At 41.5% G+C, this 22311-nt stretch overlaps 2 protein-coding genes across 2 annotated transcripts in view; one reads left to right on the top strand and one right to left on the bottom strand.

Annotated features, from left to right (window-relative positions):
* The first annotated feature begins 7711 nt into the window (after window positions 1-7711).
* Window positions 7712-12519, top strand: LOC310738357 (keratin, type II cytoskeletal 8-like). The gene is made up of 9 exons (XM_083563315.1): window positions 7712-8739; window positions 9882-10090; window positions 10179-10239; window positions 10322-10417; window positions 10502-10666; window positions 10744-10869; window positions 10958-11178; window positions 11263-11318; window positions 11429-12519. Exons 1-9 carry the CDS (start codon window positions 8236-8238, stop codon window positions 11647-11649), a joined length of 1659 nt encoding a protein of 552 aa, XP_083419441.1. The 5' UTR covers window positions 7712-8235; the 3' UTR covers window positions 11650-12519.
* The window catches only part of LOC310738433 (uncharacterized protein), a 16809-nt gene continuing 6309 nt past the window's right edge, over window positions 11812-22311 (bottom strand). Inside the window, exons 4-8 of the mRNA XM_083563418.1 lie at window positions 22160-22311; window positions 21771-22076; window positions 18918-19036; window positions 18665-18842; window positions 11812-13445 (exon numbers count right to left, since the gene is read on the bottom strand). The exon at window positions 22160-22311 is cut by the window's right edge and continues 163 nt beyond it. Of these exons, the coding sequence (XP_083419544.1) occupies window positions 13342-13445; window positions 18665-18842; window positions 18918-19036; window positions 21771-22076; window positions 22160-22311 (859 nt within the window). The 3' untranslated portion in view covers window positions 11812-13341. The remainder of the gene's footprint in view (window positions 13446-18664; window positions 18843-18917; window positions 19037-21770; window positions 22077-22159) is intronic.

Below are 22311 nucleotides of genomic sequence, written 5' to 3' on the forward strand. Positions count from 1 at the left end.
ATGTTGGAGTGTGTTTGAGTTTTAGAAAGCGTGTCACCGAGTGACAAATGATGAAGTGCTTTTCAACTCCTTCTGGCAAACAGGGTGCATTTTTTTCGGAAACACCCTCGAACACACACAAAGCGCTGATTGTGTGGTGCAGGTTAAAGCGGGACACGTTACAGTCAACATATAGCTCCCGCCATGACACTGTAATGTAAACTGGAGCCTTGTGTGCCGTCAGCTTTGTCCTACAGAGAATTAATGAAGCTTTCGAGACAATGGATGAAGCAGAGTGAGATTTCCTCCTCCCTCCACCGATCGCTCTGCTGCGATGAGAAACATGTAACTGTGTAAAATACGCCTGGTGCAGCTTTAAACAGGGCTTCTGTGTTACAGAAACTCAGCATAATTAACATCTTAGCAGATACAGAATCTCTGAGCCAATCAGATTTTTACACTTACTCGCGTATTTATTGCTATTTCCTCATTCAGCTGGATCAAAACCGGGTTTTGATGGACTTTTGTGGGCACAGACAATATCACTGAAGATTAGACTATAGTAGAAGTCTGATCATATTTTAATGCAATGCAATCAGCATTCAAATGTTTGATTTTAATGCTAAATCTCTCAGTGACTGTGTGAATAAGAACATGAGGATCATGTCTCATGGCCAGTTGTTGCATAATGAGGTTTTCACACATTCAGAGATCAACAGAGCCACCAAATTAAGTGTCTGTATAACAATATGAGGGATGATATCAGACACTCCCAGGCTACTAGTAATGAAATAGTGTTGGCGTGGCTTGTATTCTATTGCATTTCTCTGCCCAGTTCATTACAGGAACCCCAGGATTGTCCTGGACCACACCCACACTGAGGCAGTTCACTGCTGCACAGACAAGATCACATGTCATCAGTTCCTTTTGCTCGCTTTGCCAAAACTTCTGTTGCACACTGGGCAGACTTTCATAGAGTGAAATATTTTGCTTTGTTCGGCTGCACCCTCTGAGTCATGCTGTAATTATTCTGTACACTTTCTCATAACTGTTTTAATGTGCACTGGTGTTAAAGAGTAAGCTGTCAAGGTGAATATAATCTGTGTCAATACCAAGAAATCAAAGTCAGCGGACTCAAACCTTGGCAGCGTCAATGATACTGACGATAATGCAAAATCTAAAAACGATTTGTAATGTATGCATCGGGGATACACTGATTTATTAATTTCTCTCCAGGAAAATTCTAGACAGAATTTTCAAGGATTCAGAACCTATCCCAGGAATACACTCCGGACAGGACGTCTGTGTATCGCTCACACACTCATGAGTCTGAAACAGAACTCAGTTCACATTAAAATATCGGTAATGTAAAAGCTGTCATAAGAACCTGAATGTTATAGCGGTACCAATTCTGAGATACAGTACCTGTAGGAGGCAGTGTGAGGTCGGTCCACAACACGTGTGCCCAATGAATTCTTAGCCGTCGATTATCTACTTATAATATACAGCTTGTAAACAGGAAATACGGCAAGTCTACCGTGTTGTGTTCTCCATACACGTCTGTGATGATGAAAGTTGAACGCAAAGGCGATCGATGAAAGTCTCAGTAGGATCACCACTGCTGGGGAACAACCACACGCAGATTCATTTGTAGAGGACTTTCAACAATGGACATTAAGCAGATGTACATAAATAAATAGGTTTTTACATTTACATGTCAAATATGTACAATAAAGTTTATATATTAGTGCATATAAGTTTGTCCCTAATGAGTGAGCCAGTGGTGACTGTGGTGAAAGAAAAAGACTCCATGAGGAAGAAACTTTGAGAGGAACCAGACTCAAAAGTGAACCTCATCTTATCACCGAATGCCGGTCCATTACAGTTCCATCATTGTTGAAGCGAACTGTTTAGTGATGGACGCTTACATGCAGATCTGTTCATGCAAAATGTGGTCCTGAACACAGACTGTTGATATTAATTTTTGAGTTACTCAGTAACTTCATGGATCTTTAGGATGTTCATGTGGAACCATCTTCAGAGACAGATTGAAAAGTACAGAGTGGACAAGGAGAAGGAAACCTGGATTAGACACTGTACAAGTAGCAAAAATGTTCGGCATAATCATCAAAGCCATCGTCATTGTGGTTAGCAAGTGTTTACCGTTCATACTGTCCATGTGGATCATCTTTAGCTCTACGAAGTGAAAACCATCTTTGTTAGTTAGATATTCAGTCATCTGAATAGTTGGATGTTTAATACAAACCACCTCTATTTGTATAAAAAAAATTACTCTCGAATGTTATAATGATTGATATCATATGATGTAATTATTCAATAAAAATCCTCCATGTTTCCCTCTTTCTGGATTCTTGATCTTTTGCCTGATTTGGAGAACAGTCTTATCTTCTTCCCATAGCCTCTGCTTTACGAGCTGCAGTAGGACCTTTTCCAGGCACCTGACATCAGCCTGAAAATCCCGTTAATCATTCCTATGTTTTCTGGGATTCCCTCAACTTGGGATTGGGACTGATCCATTCAATTACACTGCAACCCACAATACACTGTATATCAACACGCTATAAACCAGATTCATCATCGTGCTTTCGCTCGGTGGGATTAAGGACTTTTTAGGTCTAATCATGCTTTCACATCAACGCAACTGTAGGTCTTTATTTTTTAATGATATCTTCTCAGGAGGTAAGGTAGAGTGCAGTGAACTACGTAGCTACCTATGTTATGTAAAGATGGTGGCACATTTTGTTTTCCAAAGGTTTTTTTTTTTCCCAACCATTCCTGAACCTCCTGACTCACCATACAGCTACAAACACAACTCATACACAACTCATTTCCTTGGGTTTTCTTATCGCAAGCCAGACAAACATCAGATTTTCAGTCAGACAAGCGATTTTGAGTTTATTAAGCTTTGCACATAGTCAGGTGTTTACCTGGAAACCATGGCAACCAGCAGTCATGACAGGACACGCTCGACTCGCAGAGATCCAGTAAAGAGTGATTCGAGGAAATTAAGATAGGATTACTGTAAATTGCAGATAGCATCTTATCTTCTGCTACATTATTTACGAGTGTAAATGTCCGAGTAACATAGTTAGAATCGAATAAATCATCAAATAAAACTATTGGAAATCTTTTGCATTCTTTTTTCGGCTCCAGTTTTACCTTTTGGCAAGTTGTCGGATTTTATTCATGAAAGCAAGCGAGCACAAAATCGGGCTATTAAACGACACAGGCGTGTGTTCACGGAGGCAATTTGAGCACTTTCAGATTTTCATTTCTCCGTGCACAACATCGCAAATTCCGTTCTGTACAAGTTTGTGCATGCACACAAATAAATTCAATCAGGTCTGTTAAATGCTGCTCCTCAGGTGGTCCAGAGGTTCATGAAAGCATGCATGAAGGTCATTATTGAATGTTTTCCAGACCACTCTGATAGGGATTGTGTACCTGCAGTGGAGTTTGTGTTGTAACAGTATTGTGTATAGAGGTGAGACAGCTGAGTTACAGTGTTGATGGGTTTGACCGCGCCCTAGAGCAGGTTGTGTGCAGGCATGTGAGAGCGAGGCAGTCGAACAAGTCCGGCATGATCTATTTCTCTGCTGTGCCTGTACAAGAACACAGTGCATACACACACACACACACACACACACACACACACACACACACACACACACAGAGTATAGATATACAAACATGCATAAAAGTTCAGTAATCACCCTTCGCTCATGCACCCAGCTTAAGATTCGAAATGCATTTAAATGAAAGCGTTTGGTGAGGTTCGTATGCTAGCTCTATTTCACAGTGGGAACTTCCTCAGAATCCAATAAATGTTTTATTTACCTTTTATTTTGGTTTTTTTTCAACCTGTTATGCAAGTTTATTCATTCATTCCATGTTTCCAAAGAAATTCCTAAAAACTTTTTTGTTTTCGGTCAATACTTCTGTAAGTTTACATGATTTACTGAAGCCAGACCTTCTAGCAGGCTCACGAAGCGTGTATGAACAGGTCACAGGTAAAAACATGAAGTCACACGTGAAGGCAGGATGCAGAATCTGTAGTATTTACACCAGAAAAAAGACGTTTGGTGACATTTTATGGTAAAATTTGTGCATTTCTGAAAAGTGCGTGAAAACGTTCGAGAAAAGTTACAAAGCACTGACACTGCAGACTCCTTTCATTAATCTTGTACAAATATTTCACCGAGATATTGCTATGGAAACACAAAGTATTAGAGATTTTTCAATATGCACCTTCTGATCAATCAGAAAAGTAGAACTCAATTTGCGTCTCTTTAACTGATCTGATGAGATGTTTATCAGCTGTTAATGATTTATTATTAAGTATATTTGAGACTCCGCCCATAAACGTTATATAAATATATTTTTAACAGATCGATGATTACTTTGGTTTAGTGTGGAAACATAACCGATCAGAACATGGGCGTTAGGGAAAACCTGTACTACTGTCAGAGCTTCTGACCCATGGTTTTAATGTTAATGATCATGTTCACACCATTGATGATGTATAATTGATAAAGTTCATGGATCTCAGTGAGGAACACAGTGAGAACAGTGATGTTCTCAGGCATTTATTTCACCTGCAGGACTTTTTGGGTCTATGCCAAACTCTGAGAACCCTAAAGCAATATCTTAAATTTATCTGTCAATCAATCTGTCCGCTAAAATCCACCATCGTAAAAGACACACAAACGCACACAAACATACGACACACATGCAGCACACTCACATACTTTCTCAGTTTTATGTTTCATAAAGTTACACAGCAGCTCCACCAATCTGAGATGAGTAAAACATGGGCTCATAATAATGCACATATACAGACATGTACACTTCCCTGTCTTCCGATTGGTCAGATTTGGAGGTGTGCCTCAGGCCTGGTATCAGGTAAAAAAAAAAAAATGACGTGGCAACCACAGGTGTTTCTGAAGACTGTGAGACCCTCAGGCAGGAGAATGTAAAAGGGGTTGTTGTGGGATTTGTTCCTCTTTATTGCCTTTATATTCTAGATATGTATTTAAAGGTGAAACAGTGTGAAAGTTAGAAGGAGGTCGTTCAACAAGTACATATAGTTATGATCACTGGGCTGCACAAACCTTTAGACATAAAAGACATCTGATAAAAGCTACAAACTTTGACTATAATTAGCTTTAAGATCCAATCTAAATGAAGGTCACTGCATGAACCCTTCTGGATATTGTAATAGGTATTGAAGGTGTATGCTTGAAGGCACTCCTGCAACACGGAGTGGTACTGTTTAGTATCCGTTCCCTCAAAATGAAAGATTGTATAATAAAGGTTTTGTCTTGTAAATTGCGAGATCTTCTTCATGCAGGTGCTCTGTAGTCTGTTGCGTTTGATTTCGGACACAAATCCACTGCACTGAAAGTTCTGGAGGTGTTTTTGATAATTGCGCTTGCTGATAATGAGTTATTGCGTACAGCTAAAGCATTGCTCAGTACATGTTTGACATTTTTACACATGAATCAAACATTCAAAGCGACACATGCCACACAGTGCTGCGAGGGGTGTGGTCAATTCAAGCTAACGAGAGCTCTGAGGAATTTGCGATGGACACCTTGTTGGACCACATTTCTCACCGGAGAAAGCATGCGTGTGCAATTAAACCTTACAGAAAACTTTCACCAGTGTGACCAATAGCAACCTGGATCCAAAAACACTCCAGTTCCTCCACTGCATTTTATCAAACACACACATTTATATTCATTCATATAGATGCTTCAAAACACTTCTCTGAGATGACGTGAAGGATTCGACTCCAGATCGCAGAAAAGGTGTAACCTTCGAAGCTCTCAGACACCAGCATCTGTGCAGAAGGACAGGTGTGATGATCTCACCACTCTCTCTCTCTCCACACTGACCCGAGGATCAGGTCGAGACTTGCAGCTTCAACCTGTCTTTACTCATGCTCAAATTAAACGTCTTGTCCAAAAAGGAGCAAGAGAAGACTCGACACGAAGACGTTCATCACCACACGTTTCACAATGCACACATGAAAAATGACTCACTTCTTGTCGGTTCAGGCCTTTCACATCTTCACTGACATCATGGGAGAAAGTTTACTCATCATTTACTCCTCATTTAAATCACACGCATCGATATATGAGTCCTGGAACTAGTGGAGAGCTCGTTGAATGGTGTGCAAAAGTTCATGTGTGAAAATATACACTTTTATGTGCAATCTGACATCTTTTACATGCAAAAACACCGGGAACGTCAGGCTGTGCAGAGGGTTGAAGGCACTCACAGGGCTGGAGGTTGCGGTCAAAACCATGACCAGTAGTAGCTGAGATCAGGTGAAGAGTCTTACACAGATTGAGATCGATTCAAAGTCAAGCTACAGCTGGGCCCTTAAGCATGGCCCTTATTCTTTTCTGCTTTGGAAGGGCTGTATGAAGGTTGACCCTGCGCTTCGACCCCAGCTTCCTGACATGCTGGGATATGCTTGGAGAAGAATGCCACTCTGTTGTGCTATATGCTTTTGTTCAGATGAAAATGAGGCCACGATGAGATTTACTGAAAGCCAGCTTTTCTAGAACGTTTTTCATTCATGCACTGCAACAATAATTCATCTGTCTTTTTCAAGATGGAAAAACCACTAGTCGAACATTACTTGAAAATTTTCAGAAAGTGTTATGTCCGATGTTTTACAGATTTCCAGTCAAAACAAAGTCCTGCAGATGCCCTCAGGATGCTCTGACCTCGCTCCTGAAACTCTTGGATAGAAAAAGATTAAAATAGTTGGATGTGAGAAAGTTGGAAGGACTTTCCAGAGATTCATTCATATTCATGGTTTTTACACAAAAGTAAAATATATTTTTTTACTTTAGGCCTCGTCATATTGAGTGTTAAGGGCCTTGCTCAAGGGCCCGCAGTGGCAGCTTGGTGGTGGGATTTGAAAACATGACCTTCCTATCAGAGGTCCAAAATATTTTTCCACTGAGCTACCACTTCCCATCACATATAAATATCACATGAGTTTGGAGGATCTGTATGTTTGTTGGTCTCAATATTTAACACGTATACATACACAGGCCTCCACCTTTCTAATTCAGTTTAATGCAATGAAATGCATTAAAACTGAGTGTGTGTTTTTATTGTGCAGAAAAACACACATCTACTTTTTTATTTATATTACCACTTTAAATCTGGACTTAAGTCGATATCTCTGTCGTATCCATAGCCCTCCCTTTCTGTCTTATTCTTGTATTTATGTTATTCATTCATTCATTCATTCATTCATTATTTTTCTATCCTTATATTTTATACTTCATTTTTTGTATTGTATTTCTGTTTGCATGTTGGACACTTATAGAAATCATGCCATTACATGTTGCACTCTGTATAAATGTGTAGGTGATAAATAAAATTTAATTTGATTTGTCGTGACAGTAAATTGGATCAGAGCAGAGCAGGACACTGGGCATAGAGATTTCACCACTTTTGCACATAAAGATTTTTTCTGCATGGAATGCAATACTACTACTACTACTAATAATAATGATGTTAATGCAGCATCTGTTTGTGTTCCTCATGGCACAGTGTACAGCATGTTGATGTTTTATGCGAGATGATAAGAGTAATAAAGTGTTAAATGAAGCAGCGAGTGTGGAAACATTAGTGGGTTTTTCAGCGTTTCTGCAGTGGCCCGAGCTCATGGAAACAAAGTCATTCATAAGTGTAAGAGGAGCGCTGCGCTGCGCTGCCCCACCCTACTGAGCAGAGCAAAGGGTGAACTCATACTCTCCTTCTGCTTCTGATCTGACTTTCACCCAACCAACCAGACTCACAGACGCAGCACCACCCTCTGGCATGTGTTTACGGCTGCATTCCATTTTTTTTCTTTTTCTCTCTCTCTCTTTTTAATGTGCTTAAAAGTACAAGTGGAATCCCGCTTCTCTGCTTGTCTTGTGTGTTCCTCTCTGCCTGTGCTTGCAGCGAGGCCTGAGGCAGGGTGTAACTCTTCTTATCTTTCCACTCTCACTCTATACCTGTTTGACAGGTAGGGTGTGTCTGAGAACGGACTGCCCCTCCGGAGGGCAGCGGGATCGTATAAAAGGAAGAAGCCAGCAGCAGAACAGCACACAGAGGGACTTCGACTCTCCTTTGTGAGCGACCTTCTCCTACTCCTCCACTCAGCTCTTCTGCAAGCTCTCGAGCACATTCTCTATCTCGCTTCTCCACCACAAGGAACCAACCATGTCACAACAAAGATCCTTTAGTAAAAAGTCCTACTCCAGCCAGTCGCTCTCTGCCATGCCAGGCGGCTCCAGCCGAATGAGCATAGTGAGCACACGTCGCTCTGGTGTAGGCTCTGGGTTCGGTGGCGGCAGTGGTGGCGGCTATAGCTTCAGCAGCAGCAGCAGCATCGGAGGTGGTGGAGGAATGGGTGGAGGCTATGGGTTCAGCGGTGGTGCCGGTTCAGGCTTCGGCGGCGGTTCAGGCTTCGGCGGCGGTTCAGGCTTCGGTGGCGGTTCAGGCTTCGGCGGCGGTTCGGCCTACGGTGGCGGTTATGGCGGTGGTTTTGGAGGTGGCTCCGGTGCAGGTGGCTTCATTCCACCTTCCATCACTGCTGTGACAGTGAACTCTAGCCTGCTGCAGCCACTCAACTTGGAGATCGACCCCAACATCCAGGTCGTCCGCACCCAGGAGAAAGAGCAGATCAAGACCCTCAACAACCGCTTCGCTTCTTTCATCGACAAGGTAAGACTTGCTCCACCTCGACCCTCATCTCCTTTAAAACCTCCTCAAAAGTTTTCTAATGCGTTTTTTAAACTTGATCAAGCACATACCTTCCCTGTCTTTTTTCCTCCAACATTTCTGTCCTCCTTTGCACTCTGGCATGTCACCAGGAAAAGCTTTTGATCATATTCCTTTCGCTTAGCAGCTGTAGCCAATAATATCCTGGTTTGTTGCCGGGATGAACCAATAACCATCGAACATGTACATGAGATAACCTTTCAACACTCAGATGTTGGCTATAAATCAACACCACTGCAGTGTGTGTGTGTGTGTGTGTGTGTGTGTGTGTGTGTGTGTGTGTGTGTGTGTGTGTGAAAGAGTTTTTGTTTGTTAGCTAGTCAAACAGACAGAGTGTGGACAGAGGACACACCTAAATATCTGTACCAAGTCAACACACATACACACAGGCCTGTATTTCATGTGGCTTTGGGAAACAGTGTGACTCGCAGCAGTTATCTGTGTTGTAGACATTACACACCCACACACACCCACACACACACACATACACACACACACACACACACACTTTAAAGCTTAACCCCTTAAAGCTTTTAAATGCATGTCAAGTCTAGACGGAATATTAAAGCACATGATAGTTACTGGACACACAGTTTTTTCTGAACAGCTTGTAAAAAAGTCAGGTGACGTGGACAGGGTGTGTTTTATATTATTGCATGACCATCAGCCGCCTGCATGAGGGTGTGGTTGGGAAACCTGCCTGCCTGATCTGTGTTCTATGGTTCCATCTGTGCAGCGATGCAGGTCTAGGCGTAGCCCCAGGCAATGAGGCCTTTTTTTTTCCTAACTGTCCCTCCCTTCAGGAGATCATGGTTCATGTCTCATGGACACACCCTGTTAGTCTACTCTTTTTTTCACTCCCTTTCCTTTCCCTCCTTTGCCCCACCCTGTAGAAAAATTCATGGTCAGGATGACTCATGGGCCGTTTATGATTCCTCACAATAATCCATGAGGAAACATAAAAGACTGAGAAGCACAAAAGAGCAATAGAAGCCAACACAATGACACATTTCCTTCACACGTTTTCCCAACATGCAGCTTTCACAGAATGAAAGAAATAAAACCTATTTATTTTTTTCTTATAGGTGCGCTTCCTGGAGCAGCAGAACAAAATGTTGGAGACCAAGTGGAGCCTAATGCAGGAACAGACCACCACCCGCTCCAACATCGACGCCATGTTTGAGGCCTACATCGCCAACCTGCGCAGACAGCTGGACGGCCTGGGTAACGAGAAGGTCAAGCTGGAGGGAGAACTGAAGAACATGCAGGTTCTCGTTGAGGACTTCAAGAGGAAGTAAGAACCACATGAGGTTAATGTCCATGATGACACAGTGTGAATTTTCCATGTTACCCACATTTACTTTCTTCTTCCCTCTTTGCAGGTATGAGGATGAGATCAACAAGCGTGCCGCTGCAGAAAACGAGTTTGTCCTCCTGAAGAAGGTACTGATTTTTAAACAAATATTTTAAGATGCCATTCAGCAAAAGGATAAGAATGAAAGTTTATCTCTGCTGAATTCCTCAGGATGTTGATGCAGCCTACATGAACAAGATTGAACTCGAGGCCAAGGTTGATGCACTTCAGGATGAAATTAACTTCCTTAGGGCAGTCTACGAAGCTGTAAGTGTAATTTTTATTCGACAGACATTTGATTTTATTCACTTGAGTGTCTGGAAAAAGACCTGAACACAATGAACTGTGCAGGAGCTGCGTGAGCTGCAGTCTCAGATCAAGGACACCTCAGTCATTGTGGAGATGGACAACAGCAGGAACCTGGACATGGATGCCATTGTGAACGAAGTCCGCGCTCAGTATGAGGATATCGCTAACCGCAGTCGTGCCGAGGCCGAGTCATGGTACAAACAAAAGGTGGGTGATTTAAAAAAAGTATTTCCTGCTCGCTTATGACTTAATTTGGAAATGTTGACCCCTTTTTTCTTTCTCAGTATGAAGAGCTGCAGTCCTCTGCTGGAAGTTATGGTGAAGACTTGCGTTCCACCAAGTCTGAGATTGCTGAGCTGAACAGAATGATCGCCCGCCTGCAGAACGAGATCGAGGCCGTCAAGGGACAGGTAGATACCAAAGAAGATATTTCCTCCTAAACAGACTCCATTTCTTAGCAGAAGTTCTGATTTGAACTCTCGTTCTGTTCATTCATAGCGTGCCAACCTGGAGGCTCAGATCGCTGAGGCAGAGGAGCGTGGTGAGATTGCAGTAAAGGACGCCAAACAACGCATTAAAGAGCTGGAGGATGCTCTCCAGAGAGCGAAGCAGGACATGGCCAGGCAGGTGCGTGAGTACCAGGAGCTGATGAACGTCAAGCTGGCTTTGGACATCGAGATCGCCACCTACAGGAAACTCCTGGAGGGAGAGGAGACCAGGTAAAGTGTCTATAAACCTTTTATGATTTGTGCAATGTTCAATGCAATGTTTAACAAAGTAATATTGATTATGTTTCTTCACAGAATCTCTGCTGGTGGAGCTTCTGCCACCATCCACGTGCAGCAGTCCTCTAGTGGAGGTGGAGGTGGAAGTGGAGGTATGTGTATCCACTTTTCAACCCATATGTTCTGCTGGTATTTACTTGTTTATTTTCATATTTAACTAATGTCTTGAATCTGTCTACTACAGGATACGGCTATGGAAGTGGAGGAGGAAGCGGGTATGGAGTCGGATTCGGAAGCGGATTCAGTAGTGGAATTGGAGGAGGCATGGGCGTTGGTATGGGCGGTGGAATGGGCGGTGGTATGGGCGGTGGTATGGGCGGCGGTATGAGCGGTGGCTTCGGCAGTGGCAGCAGCATCAGCAGAACCTCTGTGAAAAGTGTTAGTAGTAGCCAGAGGCGCTACTAAGCAGAAGCTTCCCAACCTACATTTCCTGCACCTTCACCAACACATCAATGGTGCTAAAATACTAGCGACTAGCCCAATCTGAACCATCCAACCCTTTCCTGAATTAATGTTTCTGTTTTTTTCACTAGATAAAGAGATAAGGAAGATTTTTTGGTGGGTAGATGTTAAATTCCATGACACTTCCTCAGAATCCTATAAACCAAATGTAGACTCGAAAGGAAACCTAGAAGAATGTAAAGGGAAATATCGATTCTCTTAAACCCTGCTGACAGTTCTTTATTTTCTGCACTGATATATTCTGGGGGAAAAGGAAGAATAGATAGATGAAAAAGAAACAAAGTTTTATGTGAAAACCTAAGCCACTGAAGCCAAATGCAGAACAGGAATGCAAGAGGTAATGGGAGACAAGGGGGAGGTTTTCAAAATCGTGTCCCGTCTTGATTGAAGTTTTCCGCCACCACAAACCTGCTTCCATTGATCAACTACAATACCTGTGTTGTGTAATGATGGAGGTGTATGTTACTCTGTGAGCAGATCTGTGTTGGCATGAACGCCATCACCTCGGGGTTCCTCACGACGATCGTCTCAACGCAGTCTCCTTTCCACTTGCTAATTCGGCAGCTGTTTGCTAACTGACCAACTAAACAAGCTTTCATTCTCCTCAAAGCCTCGACATTGCTTCTAGAGTACAATCGAGGATTGCAATCCCTCGCTCTCAGGCTGTTCAAGATCTGTTTTCAGCTTTTTTTCCTCAGACCAAAAAAATGCAAACAATAAACAGACGATAGGACCAGGTTTATTGTGTGTTAAAAAAAAAAAAGACGCTGTAACATCATCGAAAATTTTATGCAATAAATCTGAGAACTATAATATCCTGTGTGTGGAGTTTCATTCCTACCTTCAATGCACTACATGCTACATATACTGTATATCTAATACTAACCAAAAAAATAATCAAATATATAAAAGTGATGAGAAAACACATCTGAATTTCAGTGCTGTGATGACGGAACTTCATCTTGCTCTCTTATATTTAAAGTGATTTTAAAAGGAAAACTAAAAAAGTAAAAAAAACTAAATAAATAAAACTAAATGTAAAAAAAAAGACAAGTAAAAATAAAAAACAAGAAGAATAATGAAAAACAGGAAACTCAAAACCTTAAATGGAAATAAAAACAATATTAATTTATATTTTTGCAAACAAAAAAACCCTGAAAAAAAACCAATACAATAAACATAATAATAATAATAATAATAATAATAATAATAATAATAATAATAATAATAATTAAAATAATAAACAAATCAAGAATGGAAAAAAACTATTTAAAAAAAAGGAAATGGTTAATAAAAGAAGTATAAAAATATATCTGATATTTTTGTTAAGTAATTAGTTAAAGCAACTAAAATAGAATCCAAGTGAAAAACTAACACGAAATGCAGTTTTACATCATTCACACAGATTCAAGACTTTCCACAAACGTATTCAGAATTAGAAATGTAAAGAGATTCAGACACTGATGGGTTTCTAAAGCAAATATCAGCTCTGTAAACTACATTACAGACACTTTTATGATTATAAAATCAGTGGGATTTTGGCCGTGGTGGATGGTATATTTGCCCCTGTGCTCTCCGGCACCCCTCATGGTGCAGTCGTGTGATGCGGCTCAGAGATGGTTCTGGCTCTTTATTTTACTTTTTGCCACCACAAATACAGAGGAGTGTGAGGATTATTAAACCCATGATGGTGGTAATGACTCCAGCAGCCACTACTCCAGTAGGAGGAGGATCATAAACTGCACAAAGATGAGAAGAACAAGATGAAGGTAAGAGGGTTACAAACTTCAAAACATTTATATCATTATACTGTCCATATATTTATATCAAACAAGCAGAATCTGAGAACATGGGCTCAGAGACTACAGGATCAACAGAGAACAATACATTTGTTTTCATGATTTTTCTTTTCTTTTAGCATCTAACTAGTATATTAACCCAGTCATTAGTGTTGCTCATATTCCTGGTCTCAAGCCCGGATAAATGTGGAGGCTTGTGTTATGAAGGATATCCAGCATAAAACATGTGCCAAATCAAATATGCAGATCACGAATCAGAAATTCACACCGGGTTACCAACAACCACCACAGGTATCGTTAACAACAGGGTACTGGTGTAAATTGTGCTGCTGTTGGCTGAAGGAGGAGAAGGAGAGGAGGAAGACGTCTACAAAGACAGCAGGGAAAGGAGAAGTGGAGGAGAGTGGAGGTTCAGGTTGATATTTTAAAGGTTGGTACTATGACTGGTAAAGGGAGAGAGGGAGCTGATATGATGGAGAGGAGAAAGGGAGATGTGTTGTGTGTTCAGGAGACCAAGTGGAAAGAGAGTAAAAGCAGGAACATTGGAGGTGTTTAAACTGTTCTATCATGGTGTGGATGGAAAGAGAAATGGTGTAGGGGGATTCTGAAGGAAGAGTACAGTAAGAGTGTGGCGAAATCCAAGGAAAAGGCATATGAGGAGCTGTAGGAGAAGTTGGACACTAAGGAAGGAGAAAAGGATTTGTAGTGATTGTCCAGGCAGAGGAACCGAGCTGGGAAGGATGTGCTGCAAGTTAGAGCAATAAAGGATGGAGATGGAAATGTGTTGACTAGTGAGGAGAGTGTGTTGAGAAGATGGAGGGAGTATTTTGAGCAGCTGATGAATGAGGAAAATGAGAGAGAAGGTTGGATGATGTGGAGATGTGAAGCAGGAAGTGGATAGGATTAGTAAGGAGGAAGTGAGAGCAGCGATTAAGAGAATGGAAAGTCGGTAGGACCAGATGACATACCGGTAGAAGCATGGAGATGTTTAGGAGAGATGCAGTGGAGTTTTTAACCAGGTTGTGGAAGGTGAGAGGATGCCTAAGGAATGGAGAAGGAGTGTGCTGGTACTGATCTTTAAGAATAAGGGAGATGTGCAGATCTGCAGTAACTACAGGGGAATAAAGTTGATCAGTCACACCATGAAGTTATGGGAAAGAGTAGTGGAAGCCAGGCTGAGAGAAGAGGTGACCATCTGTGAGCAGCAGTATGGTTTCATGCCGAGGAAGAGCACCACAGACGCATTATTTGCTTTGAGAATGTTGATGGAGAAGTATAGAGAAGGTCAGAAGGAGTTGCATTGTGTGTTTGTGGATGTAGAGAAAGCGTACGACAGGGTGGAGAGAGGAGTTGTGGTATTGTATGAGGAAGTCAGGTGTGTCAGAGAAGTATGTGAGGATGGTGCAGGACATGTATGAGGACAGTGTGACAGCAGTGAAGTGTGCAGTAGGAATGACAGACTGGTTCAGGGTGAAGGTTGGACTGCATCAAGGATCGGCTCTGAGCCCTTTCCTGTTTGCAGTGGTGATGGACAGGTTGAAGGACGAGGTCAGACAGGAGTCTCCATGGACTATGATGTTTGTGGATGATATTGTGATTTGTGGTGAGAGTAGGGAGCAGGTGGAGAAGAGCCTGGAGAGGTGGAGGTACACGCTGGAGAGAAGGGGAATGAAAGTCAGTAGGAGTAAGACAGAGTACGTGTGTGTGAATGAGAGGGAGGGCAGTGGAGGGGTGTGGTTGCAGAGTGAACAATATATGCACAAAAGATGATGATCATCTAATTCGTATATAAGCTATTTTCCATTTCTGAATAAATAAATAATTTAATTTGGATTTTATTATATAGTGTAAAAGTCCTGAAGACTGTGCTTTTTGTGTTGTTGTATATGGATCATTATTATAGAATGGGTTATCATAGAAACAATAACTTAGATTAGATTCAACATCATTGTCATTGTGCAGAGTATGCAGAAAATGAAGTATTATATTTAACCATTCAGTCAGTTTTGATCTGCAAACATCAATAACAGCTTGAACTCCTCAGTGCTGAAAGTGATCATGGTGTAAGGTGGTCATCCACAGAAAGGTGTGAGACCTTACAGCATTATAATGCTCTCCCTCGGAGATTAAAATTCACCCTCGGAGTCCACATCTTTGAGGATCTCTGAACAGTTTTCTCTCAGAAGCAGGGGATAGTTTGGATTTTCTTCCTGAGCACAACTGTGGCATGATTTTTTTCCTACCATAGAGTTTGGACCTAAAACTTCTTAAAAAAGTTCTTTCTCAACCTGATGTCTTTGGATGTGGTAGCATGACATTTCCCCTTCACTTGAACTAAAACTGGTCCAGCATCACAATATCCCTGTGCACAAAGCCAGCTCCATAAAGATCTGCGTTCCATGAGTTGGAAGACGTGGAAGATCTCCTGCTATAGAGCTCCAACACTATTGAAAATGAATGAATGTGAACACTGACTGCACCCCAGACCTCCTCACCTTCTCACCTCCATCAGTACTGACTTTACTAACACATTTGTAGATAAATGAATCTCCACAAAAATCTAAGTGGAACATCTTCCCAGAAGAGTAGCGGTTACTACAACAGTGAATGGGAATAAACGTGCAATTATGCTCGAGTGCAAACTTTTCTCTATATAATATACAGGAGCATCTCAATTAATTAGAATATCATTAAAAAGTTGATTTATTTCATTAATTTAATACAGAAAGTAAAACTGGTATATTAATATAGATTTATTACACACTGGTATATTTCAAGTGTTTTTCTTTTAATTTTGATGATTTTGGCTCACATTTAACAAAAACCCACCAATTCACATCTCAATACAAATGTGAAAACTTCATAAGACCAATCAAAAAAACCATTTTGAATGAATTGTTGATCTTCTGGAAAATATGTTTATTTACTGTATCTGTATTCAATACTTGGTCGAGGCTCCTTTTGCTTTAATTACTGCCTCAATTGAGTGTGGTGTGGAGGAGATCAGACTGTGGCATGAAGGTGATCAGACTGTGGTGTGGAGGAGATCAGACTGTGGCATGAAGGTGATCAGACTGTGGTGTGGAGGAGATCAGACTGTGGCATGAAGGTGATCAGACTGTGGTGTGGAGGAGATCAGACTGTGGCATGAAGGTGATCAGACTGTGGCATTAAGGTGATCAGACTGTGGTGTGGAGGAGATCAGACTGTGGCATGGAGGTGATCAGACTGTGGCATGGAGATGATCAGACTGTGGCATGGAGGTGATCAGACTGCGACGTGGAGGAGATCAGACTGTGGCATGGAGGTGATCAGACTGTGGTGTGGAGGAGATCAGACTGTGGCATGGAGGTGATCAGACTGTGGCATGGAGGTGATCAGACTGCGACGTGGAGGAGATCAGACTGTGGCATGGAGGTGATCAGACTGTGGTGTGGAGGAGATCAGACTGTGGCATGGAGGTGATCAGACTGCGACGTGGAGGAGATCAGACTGTGGCATGGAGGTGATCAGACTGTGGTGTGGAGGAGATCAGACTGTGGCATGGAGGTGATCAGACTGTGGCATGGAGGTGATCAGACTGCGACGTGGAGGAGATCAGACTGTGGCATGGAGGTGATCAGACTGTGGTGTGGAGGAGATCAGACTGTGGCATGGAGGTGATCAGACTGTGGCATTGAGGTTATCAGACTGTGGCATGGAGGTGATCAGACTGCGACATGGAGGAGATCAGACTGGCATGGAGGTGATCAGACTGTGGCATGGAGGTGATCAGACTGTGGCATTGAGGTGATCAGACTGTGGCATGAAGGTGATCAGACTGTGGTGTGGAGGAGATCAGACTGTGGCATGGAGGTGATCAGACTGTGGCATGGAGGTAATCAGACTGTGGCATGGAGATGATCAGACTGTGGCACTGCTGAGGTGGTATGGAAGCCCAGGTTTCTTAGACAGTGGCCTTCAGCTCATCTGAAGTTTTTGGACTTTTGTTTCTCATGTTCCTCTTGACAAAACCACATGGATTCTCTATGGGGTTCAGGTCCGGTGAGTTTGCTCTCCAGTCAAGCACACCATCACCATGGTCTTTTTAACCAACTTTTGGTGCTTTTGGTAGTGTGGGCAGGTGCCAAATCCTGCTGGAAAATGAAATTAACATGAAGTGCTCTAAAATTTCCTGGTAAACGGCTGTGCTGACCTTGGACTTGACAAAACACAGTGGACCAACACCAGCAGATGACACGACTCCCCAAACCACCATTGACTGTGCAAACTTTACACTGGACCTCAAGCAACTTGGATTCTGTGCTTCCCATCTCTTCTTCCAGACTCTGGCACCCTGATTTCCAAATGAAAACATTTTCTTTCCTTTTATCTTCAAAGACGACTTTGTCCCACTGAGCAACAGTCTAGACCTTTTTGTCCTTTGTCCAGGTAAGACACCTCTGACGTTGTCTCTGGTTCAGATGCTGCTCGACATGAGGAACACGTCAGCTGTAGCCCATGGAGACGTCTGTGTGTGGAGGCTCTTGAAACACTGACTCCAGCTGCAGTCCACTCTTTGTGAAACCTCTGCAGGTGTTTGGATTTAATGATCTGATTAAAGTGAGACATCACAAGTCTCCAATACTTTTACAATATTTTCATTTTCTAAGACACTGAATTTTGGGTTTTCATCAGCTGTGAGACAAAATCACCAAAATTAAAAGAAATAAACACTTGAAATATCAGTGTGTGTGATGAATCTATATAATATACCAGTTTCACTTTTTGTATTGAATTACTGAAATAAATCCACTTTTTAATGATATTCTAATTTATTAAGATTCATGAAGATCACTTGTATATTATAAAAAATATATAACGGAATCAGAACCGGGTTTATTGGTCATGTGATTTAGTTCCAGCTGTTAGTGACTCTTTAAAGAAATAAATACTATTTAGCTTGGACTCTACAAGACAAAAACAGACAATGTGAGACAATATAAACAGTACGAGTATTAAATAGGTATACAGAGTATATGACAGATCAGTAAAGTACATAAAGTACACAATAATTATATATTACAGTTTCTATTAGGAAGCACTTTTCCCTAGTGTGTTTCAGGACTTTTGTTCAGTTAATGTGTCACAAAAGGAGGATTAGTGGAAATAGTACATACTGTAGATGCCTATGATGTTGCTGGTTTCTGTCCGGTATGAGCTGGATGATTGTGATCGGATGTAGCAGGCGTACTCCCCCTCGGTCACCGGGGCTCTTAACAACCATGACAGTGTATATCCAGGTAGGGCTCTCCAGCTGTAAATCTCTTGTTTGTTTCGAATGAGGACGATGGAAGCCTGGAACAGGAAGCTGGTTATATTACACCAATCAAACACTCGGTCAAAAACAATGTCAAGTAAATGAACTCTTACAAAATCGTGTATTTCCGATTGGAAAACACATTCGAGGGTCACAGACTCTTCGGTCCTGACGTAAACCCGTGGAGCCAACTTATGCTTTTCAAGCTTAAGCTTTGGAGCAGGAAAAGCGACTGCAAAGAACAGAAACAAAATCTCTGTTTATATAAATGCTTGGTCAAAAAGTTTAAGATTAAGTCTGGGGTCTCGGGTGATATTCATCTGATATCAAACAAAAAGTACATTGTGGAAACGATATTGTTGAGATAATGAAGCTTAAAATGTTCCTCGGATCCTAAACACAGGGCAGGGCAGGGTTCACTTGGGTAGGGTTTTCCCAAATAAAATTCTTTTGTATGAAATGGAGAGATCTACAAGTCTGGGATGAACTACCAGTTTTCTCTCAATTAGTTAAAATACCGCCATTATGATAATGCTGTTTATAAAAATTTGAAAAATAAAGAACGGAGCAGACAATGAAATATTGTAAAATGTGTGGAAGATGCTGTAAAGGTATACTGTATTCTAGTCTTATTTAATTCTGTAAAGAAGTTAGTGATTGTTTTTCGGTGCATCGCTGCACTTAGAGCAGTTTAGCTGATTTCATTTGATTTGACAAAAATGCAGTGTGGTCTTTCTGCAGTTATTAATTTATTGGTTATTTATTGGGTTTATTGTTTCCAAATAGTTTTTTATACATTTTCTTCTATATCTTTGTGTGATGTTCTGTACGTCACAGCTTAAAAATGTTATTAGGAATCTTTTACGAGCGTTTATCCACATCGCCTTTAATTTCAATTTTTAAAAGCTAAAAATGCATCGTCAGATTTGTCTCACTTTTTTTTCTGTCACTTTTTTAGAAAGGTGTTTCTGTGGGTCGTGTGGGAATAATAAAGTTGACTAGAACTGGTGCTCTCTCTCCATCTTCACACTTTTTCTGCACTATTTTTTCGCACTATGACATTTTAATCTCTGGACTTGCACTTTATACCACACCATACTGCACACAGTGCACTTTATACCACACCATACTGCACACGGTCACTTTATACCACACCATACTGCACACGGTCACTTTATACCACACCATACTGCACACAGTCCACTTTATACCACACCATACTGCACACGGTCACTTTATACCACACCATACTGCACACGGTCACTTTATACCACACCATACTGCACACGGTCACTTTATACCACACCATACTGCACACAGTCCACTTTATACCACACCATACTGCACACGGTCACTTTATACCACACCATACTGCACACGGTCACTTTATACCACACCATACTGCACACAGTGCACTTTATACCACACCATACTGCACACGGTCACTTTATACCACACCATACTGCACACAGTGCACTTTATACCACACCATACTGCACACAGTGCACTTTATACCACACCATACTGCACACAGTGCACTTTATACCACACCATACTGCACACGGTCACTTTATACCACACCATACTGCACACGGTCACTTTATACCACACCATACTGCACACAGTGCACTTTATACCACACCATACTGCACACGGTCACTTTATACCACACCATACTGCACACAGTGCACTTTATACCACACCATACTGCACACGGTCACTTTATACCACACCATACTGCACACAGTGCACTTTATACCACACCATACTGCACACAGTGCACTTTATACCACACCATACTGCACACAGTGCACTTTATACCACACCATACTGCACACAGTGCACTTTATACCACACCATACTGCACACAGTGCACTTTATACCACACCATACTGCACACAGTGCACTTTATACCACACCATACTGCACACAGTGCACTTTATACCACACCATACTGCACACGGTCACTTTATACCACACCATACTGCACACAGTGCACTTTATACCACACCATACTGCACACGGTCACTTTATACCACACCATACTGCACACGGTCACGTTATACCACACCATACTGCACACAGTGCACTTTATACCACACCATACTGCACACAGTGCACTTTATACTGCACGGTCACTTTAAGGACAATCACATCAATTACATTAAATTTTACTGTTTTACTGTCATCCTTGTATATACACTTTTTTCACATATATCTTTATATATTTTATATTTTAAATGGTTTATACTTTTTATTTATCTACCTTCTTTTTTTCTTGGTTTATTTTCCCTCATTTTATTCCCTCATGCTTTACCCCTTTGTTCTTCCTCAGGATCTCGCTCGGTCAGCATGGGTCCGGGTTTAAAAACAGCGAAAGGTGAGTGCATTGTACACCAATAGATATAAAAGTGGCTCTGTCATATCTAATGATATCCAAGATGTATGAATGAAACGGTAACTATGTAAATAAAAATATTAAATAAACAAAAAAAGACCGCGTAGCCAGAGCAGTCATGATGGCAGCCGAACTCACCATCTGGAGTACAATCCCATCTTGAGTACAATCGCAACAGTCTACTCTTTATTTATTTATGTTTAATGTTCCTCTTGCTGTTTCTTGTTCTATGCACCTTGATCCATAATAATTATTTAATTTAATTTAATTCTTTTGTATATTGTGTATGGGGAAGAATAATAATAAAGCTTGAGTTGAGTTGAGTTGAGTTGGGTTGCGTTGGGTTGGGTTGGGTTGAGTTGGGTTGGGTTGGGTTGGACTGGGCTGGGCTGCGTTGAGTTGAGTTGAGTATATTTGGACAAATACTTTTGTACTTTACCCAAGATTAACAGGAGCTCTATTACTTTAACTGGAGTCATATTTTAATATTGATGCAATAATATAAAGTACACAATTTCTTTAAAAAATCTATTTGAGGTCCTTAAAATTCTCTGTTGATGCCACTAACCTGAGCAGATGACCTGGAGTGTTCCTTTGTCACAAAAACCTGGTGACAACACAGGACACTCTGCAACCTTCTTCTCAGTTCCTGTGCAGTTTGGTGTCCCCACAGCGTTGTAATCTTTATTCTTAAAACTGTTGTAGTCTAACGCATGTCCACAGCCAAGATCTCTGCACACGACGTTCGCCACTGACGCATTGACTGGGAATTTCGATGAAAAACACAAGGGTCTCCATTCATCTCGTACTTTCAGATGCGCCGTTCCATGACATGTTCCTTTATCAGTGTTAGCCAGAAAAACCGAGAGCTCATCTAGAGTAAGAGCGAACTCATATTAGAATTCATTCATTTTACAAGAGATTCTAACTTGCTGTTTTTATTTGCTCATTTGGTACCTGGTCTATCAGAAATGGGTTTGGATCTGGAGATCAAGGTTCTTCCATTGAAAAAAACTTTCATTTCACATAAGTACTCCAATGTTCCTCTGGCATTTGTCCGACTGATTCTGGTACAACATGCTCCTGGATTCAGAGCTTCTGATGTGAGG

This window comes from Silurus aristotelis (assembly GCF_946808225.1).
Source record: "Silurus aristotelis genome assembly, chromosome: 2".
Taxonomy (NCBI): Eukaryota; Metazoa; Chordata; class Actinopteri; order Siluriformes; family Siluridae; genus Silurus; species Silurus aristotelis.

Bases quoted from the DNA above. Each gene is read 5' to 3' on its own strand.
- LOC310738357 (XM_083563315.1), top strand. From the start codon at position 8,236: ATGTCACAACAAAGATCCTTTAGTAAAAAGTCCTACTCCAGCCAGTCG. The intron at 10,240-10,321 runs GTACTGATTTTT...TGAATTCCTCAG, and splicing joins AGTTTGTCCTCCTGAAGAAG to GATGTTGATGCAGCCTACAT. The intron at 11,319-11,428 runs GTGGAGGTGGAA...TGTCTACTACAG, and splicing joins GCAGCAGTCCTCTAGTGGAG to GATACGGCTATGGAAGTGGA.